This window comes from Siphateles boraxobius, unplaced genomic scaffold (genome assembly GCF_051911475.1).
Source record: "Siphateles boraxobius isolate OS27281-9 unplaced genomic scaffold, OSU_SipBor_1 9, whole genome shotgun sequence".
NCBI classification, from domain to species: domain Eukaryota; kingdom Metazoa; phylum Chordata; class Actinopteri; order Cypriniformes; family Leuciscidae; genus Siphateles; species Siphateles boraxobius.
This window is the reverse complement of record NW_027509219.1, coordinates 32581864-32589817: the sequence shown is the minus strand read 5'-3', so window position 1 is coordinate 32589817 and position 7954 is coordinate 32581864. Positions and strand designations below refer to the sequence as shown.

Sequence of the window (7954 nt, the reverse complement as noted above, 5' to 3'; positions counted from 1 at the left end):
GCAGAGAGAGTTTCCTTGCTAATCATGGCTGTTCTGGTTGGTTGTCAGGAATGGTTGTTCAGTTGCTAAGGTGTTTTTGAGTCTGTTAGCACTTGCTATTGCTAGGTGGTTATTTTAAAGCATCCTTTAAGCCTTATATTCTGGTCTTTGGAATTGGCTCAGGCCCCTTCAATGTACATCTATTGGATTTTTCTTGTCTGTTTTATTAGCCGCCAGTAAAAAAAAAAAGAAGAAGAAGAAGAAGGTGAATCACTGCTTTCGAAAAACCCAGAACACTTTATGGTATGATTTGTGTCAACATTCATGTCAGTAGCACAAACACTGCAGGATGAGTTAAAGAACTTCGGCTGTACAAGGATTCACCAAGACCATTTCTAATGACTATCTCAAAACGGATTTCAATCCAGTAGAATGACTCAAGTGCCTTTCATAAAGCGCGACTGTATCCAATAAGTGTAAAAAGCCTAATGGTTTCCTAACAGAAATGACAATGTTGATCATATTGTACATTATGAGTTTATTAATGCTCTGATGGATCAGGTTTTATCTCATCCTCTGTTGTTTTATGGCTCATTTCTGTTCTTGAGCATTTGAACTCTCTATGGCTGCGTCCGAAATCACACACTATATGGTAGGCGAAAAAAAGTATGTGACAAAAGAAGTGTGTACCAGCCTTAAAATAAATGACTGTATTTGAACTAAATATTATAGCTAGAACATGATGAAAATAAAGAGTTATAGTGAGGGCTGATATTGGCTATCAACTTTAATCAATTTTGATATTATCCTAATGATTTCTGTGATTGAATGTATTTTAAAGTGAAACAACACAACTAATACAACAAAACATCACAGAATTCATCCAATCTTTTGATAATACTTACTGATGTTTGTGCTGTTGCTGTTTGTCCCTCTGAAATGATGTCACTTCCTGGAGGATGATGTCACTATGACAGGGATTTTTACCAAGACTAACAGGAAATACACAAGAAAAGTCTATAAGTTATACAACAACTGAAATATGTTTGAGCATAGAAAGAAAATAATGAAGGAATTTCCTAATAAATAGTCTATTTTTCATCAAATTTGAGAATAGAAGGAAAATAATGAAAGAAATGGAATATATCCTAATAAATAGTGTGTTTTCAGAGGTGAACACCCAGACAAAGGAAGACAGTGAAATTACTTAAAATGAACCCTGTGATTAGTTTAAAGTTTATTATTTGATTATACTGTTTTCTTTAATCAAATTCTGTTTGCATTACTCGATCATAACTTTCATGTTCATCGCTGTAAAGCTGCTTTGAAATAATCTGAAATAAACACTATTAGGTGACTTGACTTTACTTCATTCCATATTTAAAAAAAGTCAATTTGATATTTTATAAAGACATATATGACGAGGGCGTGAAAATGTACCATTTATCTTATTTTTAAAAGTAACTGTAGCTGTGTGTGTGTCCAATTAAATCACTTTTGTACGGATCTACATGAATGCATTATGATTTATCATTTACCCATTACAGCTTCCATGGTTTATGAGATGCACAAACAGAATATCGTAAGTTCTCCTGGTAATCTGATGCTTTTATCTGCTGGATCTGTGGGTAAAATGTCAGGGTCATGTAAGTATTCTCAGTATCAGACGAGAAGCAGAGAAAAGCGACTGCTGGGTTACTAAGGAAATGAGAAGACGTTTGGCTCAAGGCAAGGACTGCTGGATGTGCTTGAATGTTTTGAACAAAATTAACATGAAAGCACCAAAGTTCTTTAAAAGCAACATGCTTACATGGCCATTTTATCACCTGCATGTTATACAGCAATATTACAATTAATGTGCGTCGTGCATATGAATGCCAGGAGAGCTATATTTGTCTTGTGAATGAGGACTGGATCTTCTCATTATGAGTCTCTGTGGGATGTGTGCTAGTCAAATAAAAACCTCTGGGTGCATTAGCACAGGAAGGACGGGTGCAGGCAAAGCAGTTTGTCCACCACAGGATTTGGCTTCGATTTACATTGAGCACATCTGAATAATTATACAATATGATTTCATAATGAGAACAGCAGGTTTGTGCAGGTGCCTTTCAACACATGGCATAGAAACAATGATTAAATATAGGCTGTGTTAAAATATCAGTTCTTACAGCCTTGTTGGAAAGAAATTTAAAAATGTCAACCATAGTGTCAGTTAGATTTGACTTCTTTTCATCTTTAGTAAAAGTACATTCAATATTTTATTCAGACTTATATGATGAGGGCATGAAAATGTTCTCTTATTCAAAAATAACTGTGTTTGTCAAATGAAATCATTCATGAATGCATAATGATTTATTATTTAATACCCATTACTGCTTTTGTGGTTTATGAGATGCTCAGATGTGGCAGATTTGAATTGCATAGCAAAATAAAATCTTTAGCTGTAGTTAACCCCTTTTTTGCCAAATAATTTTGTCAGATAAATACCAAGCTTATTATTTTGTTCTTCTCTCATATTTAATATATATAGCTCATATTTTGATGGTTTAGTCAAACTTATGGTCATTAAAAACATCCCATCACTTTTGGTCACTACTGTATTTGTCCATCTTATTCCTCTTAGTGTGCATTATTTAACACAATCTCTTGTTTTTAATGTAAAAAGACAGATTTCATTTTCTTTTTTCCCTATCTAAGAAAATAACTTGTGGCCCTTAATAATGCTGGATTATAAATGGTGTAATCATCAAAGTAAACACAGATTATCCTTACCACATGTGAAATTGTGTCTGACAACATAAAGCTTTAAGAAAGGAAAGAATCATGGCTGAATGAATACTGACGCACAAAACCCGAAACTAAAAGCCCACAGCCCCCAATGCCATTTGAATTGTACCACAATGTTTGGTCAGCTATAGTGGATAGAATGACTAGTCATGCTTTTGTGCCATAAAATACGCTGCTTTAAATATGGTTACTGTCAGCATATGAAAATTGTCCTTCAAATCTTGTGTATAAAAGTCACTTGTCTGTTATCAAGAGCTTGCAGCACCAACCTTAGCAATTCACTTTCAATTTTCTCCCTATCATTTACTATTTCTTTTAAAAGAAAATGCATTTTCCCATGACAATAGAACATCATTTTCTGGTATTTTTATCCCCTAAATGCACGAGGAGCTCAAGCACAGTGAACATGAAGGAAAATATTTGAGAACTCCAAACAAGGTAATGAAATATTATTTTAGAAGAAATTAAAACTCTTACTGTATGTGTGTGCATATTCACAGGGAAAATATATATGTGTTCATATTAATTTATTTATCAATGTTGTGTCAGATGTTTCTCCTTTGTTTATTCTTTAAAGAAATAAAAGCACACAAATGAGTCAATAGCTGTCGTACAGTAAGAGAACATAGCAAAATATGAAAGTATCAAAAAGCTGATATTGATCTTTGAAGTTTGAGTGTTTTAGTATCTTTACTGTTTGAGACCAGTGTTATTTTAATATTATTTGTAGTATATATTGGATTAGCTTTTATTTTTATATTTTCAGTTTTCATTTTACTTTTTTAAATGTTTTGACTTTTGTCTTTTAATATTTTTTTCTTTATTTTATTTTTATTTAGTAATTTAGGTGCTTTTAGTATTTCAGCTTAAACCTTTTATTTCAGTGAGTTGCCAACATTTATAATTTTCGTTTTTCAAGTTTAAGTTTATATTTTACTTAGCAATAACACTGGTTCACAAAGAAAACATGCGTGTTGTTCATTCATTTAGGCATCAATTTTGTCAGTAGAAATTCAGAGAATCAATTGATTTAACTTTTACATTTTGAGGAAACCCGTTGCCTAAAGTTTAAAAGTAAATAAATGTCATGGTTCATCGAAAAAATTAAGTAATGTGGAATTATCAAGTTCACATAGTTTATTTTTTTTCAATTAAGCATTAAGTTTATATACTTAATTTTAAGGCAACAAGTAAACTGAACACTTTTACATCTACACACACACACACACACACACACACACACATATATATATATATATATATATATATATATATATGAAATATTATTTATTAATGTTTTATATTAGCTTTTTTATATTTTCAGTTTTCATTTTTATTTTAGTTTGTCACTTTATTAGTTTGTTTTCTTTAAAAAAAAGATTTAGCTTTATTCAGTATTTTTAGTTCAGCTTTAGTACTTCAGGGCGAACAGATTGGCACAAATGCATTTGCTATTTAAACGTGGCGCAGGACGTGAAAATGATAACTGCGTCGGGCTGAAACTAGATTAAAAAAAACTTGCGTCTGGCGACGCATTGCGCCGGGTGTATGATACGGCCCATAACCTCATTGAATATATTTTAAAGAGATCTTCTTTTCTTTCTTTTGTGTATGTTGAGACTATCGATCTGACCATCATCGATCATGCTGTCATCTGTGGGCAAACTCGTGGCCTGGCTGCTGACCGGCTTCTTGGCAATTCTCACCATCTTCTTCAACATGTACCTGCTTCTGGTCACCCACAGAAGCTACCGGAAGAAGCACAAGCTCAACCCTGCCGACTTCATCATCACGTTCATCGCCCTGGCCAGCATCTCCCAGCAGGTTCTCACTTACTTATGGCAGACGATAGACGTGATCGACACCGTGTGCCGGATCAGCTTGATGGCGGCCATCCTGCTGGTGCTCATCTTCAGCTTGAAGCTCATTATATTCTGGAGCACGGCGTTCCTGACCTTCTACTACGGCACAAAGCTGGTGATGGAGCCCGTCCACTGCTACACACGCATCCAGGAGGCTATCGTCAAGCACGTCCACACCGCCCTGGCGCTCATCTTCGTGAGCGGCTTCGCCAATTGTGTTCCCTTGCTGAGCGTTATCACTTATTACAACGGCACTGAATTTGGCGATTGCGGGTCCATCATGCCCACCGATACGACCGGGCTCGCCTACGTCTTCTACTATGTGATCATCTCCGACATCCTTCCGGGCATTGTGATGGTCAAATGCAGCATTTCGATCTCATACCACCTGGCAAAACATCTTCTGGAGATGAAGGCCAGCAGCAACGGAGCCCACGGGCCCAAGTTAGGCACGCAGATGCGGGTCATTAAGATGACCCTGAGCCTGGTGGTGGTGTACATTTGCTTCGTGGCCGTGGACATCTACACACAGATGACGGTGGTGCTGATGAGGCAGAACACGCTCGCACTGACCATTCTCTTTGCCAGCGTCTACACCACGGTCAGCGCGTTCGTTCTGGTTTACGGTAAAAAGAGCTACTGGAAGGAACTGATCGCCTCCTATAACCTCTTTTTAGAAGAGTACCCTTGTTTCAGCGGCATGAAGGTCGAAGAGGTCAAAACAGAACCGCATGAGCACAGCCACGGGCACTAACCTGGAGTTAAGGCCCGTTCACATCAGGGACGATAACTATAATGACAAGATATAGTTTTAAAAAAACCATATAAATATAAAAGAGAAGCAGAGTCCACACAGCAACTATAGCGATAACGGCACAGATAAAGATTGACAGCCAATCAGAATCAATCCTGCTTTACGGGCTTGAGCATTTAAAGCGACAGACGACAAAACGGCATTGCGCTTAGATTAAACAGAGCGATATCGTCTGCTGGTGTGCACACTAATATAGATATCGCTATACTATTTATTAGGGCTGTCACAACTATAACAGCACAGAGAAACCATATCGGTGGAATCACTTTCAGAACGATTTGTTCCAGCTGATGAACGAGAAACATTGACAGCCAATCAGAATCCATCCTGCTTTACGAGCTTGAGCATTTAAAGCGGCAGTTGAACAAAATCGTCCATTGGAGTGGAGGCTAATATCGTTTTTATAGCTATCATTCTGGGTGTGAACGTGCCTTTAGAAATGATATAGTAGCTTGTGTAGCTTCTTGCTGTTTTTCTAAGGCAAAGACATTTTTAGATTTCTTTTCACCCGAGATAATACAATGCAATTTCATAACTCATTCTGAGCATTAGATATTATTGTACATTGTGTTGCCTTGAAAGTTTGCACAATCATTCTGCTCTACTAGTCCTTGAAGGTTCATGGTAACTCAACTTGTCAATGGTTGACATGAATAAAGTATAAAACATTTGTTTGCCTTTTGTGTAAAGAAACTCCTTTGCGGGCTGAAATATGCTGCAGCGTCTTCTGTGCAAGTGTACTGCAGTTCATCAAACATTTATTTTTTTTCTTTCTTTTAAAATTACAAAACAAAATGTTTACATTAAACATTCTTGCAATAGTTTGACAGACTCATTCATATGAGGGGTCATGAACTGCATTATTTTATGTTTCCTGGGGTGCACTTATGATGTTAATATGATTTTTACATCAAAAATTGGCATAATTTAGAAACACAAGGCATTTTTCCTAGCCTGATTTTATCCCTCTGATTTGAACGCTCTGTTTGAAGGGGCGTGTCTGTGTAAGACTTCAGTGTAAACACCCTCTACTGTGATTGGCTGACATCTTTGCATATGAAATAAGTATTACAAGTTGAACTCTCTCGAAAACTTTTAGCACTTTTTTTACTATTACAGCTCTTAAGGTTTACTAATCATGAAAGGTGTTGATTATAGCATTATATTTAGATTGTGGCATGAAAGGTTACAGTGATGAGCATTGTAGCCGATCACAGACATGTTGAGAGCATGAATGCAGTGATCTCATCAATGCAACTCGATTTCGCCAGTCTAACGAATGCTTTCATCATAACTAAAAGTGCAAACACAATGTAAATAAGTGATTCTATGACTATAACGGGAGAGTTGGCGAGAGTCCTGCTGTTTGATTGACAGCTCCTGTGATTTTAAAGGGAGCGTTCTTTGATCGCTTTCTATAATTTAAGAACAGTTTAAATAACAGGTTATTTACATACTACTAAGAGAAACAGTGTGAAGTTGATCGTTTAGTCACTGGTTTGATTTACTGACACATCGATAAAGAACATCTGACTGTAAATGAATTATTATATACCAGAAATCACTGGTCACAGATCAAGCATTAGAATAAACATGGTTACTTAGGCTGCATGTTGTTGCATTACTGTCGAGTCCATATCGTAAAAGTCTGTTTGCAAATTGACCAAATAATACAGTGTAATGTAACTAATACAAATAAATAATGCTCAACTGAGACATTCACATCTTGCCGTCCCCGAAGCCATCTTTATCACTTGCTAGCTCTAGTAACACAGCATTATGGCCCGGTCACACAAAGGTATAAAGATAACAATAAAGATTTGGGGTTTTATATGGGTTATAATTATTATAAAGACCTCACAGGAGAAATTGTTTTTGAAGTAGGTTCATAATTACACTCATTTTTGTCAACCAAAGCAAGCATTTTAAGTAGGCTACTGGATGCAAAAAAAATCTCTGTATCATTTTGGACTTTCGGATCAGCAGAAATCTTCAGTGACAGACAGAGTGGACACAACACAACTAAATTGTCTGAATGTCATTGCATTATATAACAAAATATGATATTTTAAATATCAAAGCAAGGCAACTAAACAAACTATTTTTTCTTTAAAGTAAATGCCGCTTGCTTTGATATTTTTTCCACCCATCTAATTCATTGACATTTAAAGTGTGGCGCAAGTGTTTAAATACTTTTAAATAAGTTATACACAATTTTATACATTCTATCAATCATAAAAACAGTAAAAATTGTGGTATATTATTACAATTAAAAAATGTTTTATTTTAAAAATATATTTAAAAAAATCTTGAATGATCCTTCATTCATAACTACATTATTATTATTGAACATTACTATAACATTAACATAATATAATGTTATAGTAATAATGTTATAGTAATAAGTAATAAACATGTTATAGTAATAAACAAATAACAAGTAATAAACATTTTATAGTAATAATAATTACTATAACATTAATATAATATTATTATTGAACATTACTATAAC

The 7954-nt window shown here is 35.2% G+C and overlaps 1 protein-coding gene across 1 annotated transcript; it reads left to right on the top strand.

The window, feature by feature from the left end:
* The first annotated feature begins 3024 nt into the window (after nt 1-3024).
* Nucleotides 3025-7166, top strand: tas2r202 (taste receptor, type 2, member 202). The gene is made up of 2 exons (XM_077223993.1): nt 3025-3204; nt 4386-7166. The coding sequence occupies exon 2, from the start codon at nt 4411-4413 to the stop codon at nt 5380-5382; it is 972 nt and encodes a 323-aa protein (XP_077080108.1). The 5' UTR covers nt 3025-3204; nt 4386-4410; the 3' UTR covers nt 5383-7166.
* Nucleotides 7167-7954: the final 788 nt, after the last annotated feature.

Excerpts from the sequence above, each read along its gene's own strand:
- tas2r202 (XM_077223993.1), top strand. The coding sequence starts at position 4,411 with ATGCTGTCATCTGTGGGCAAACTCGTGGCCTGGCTGCTGACCGGCTTC.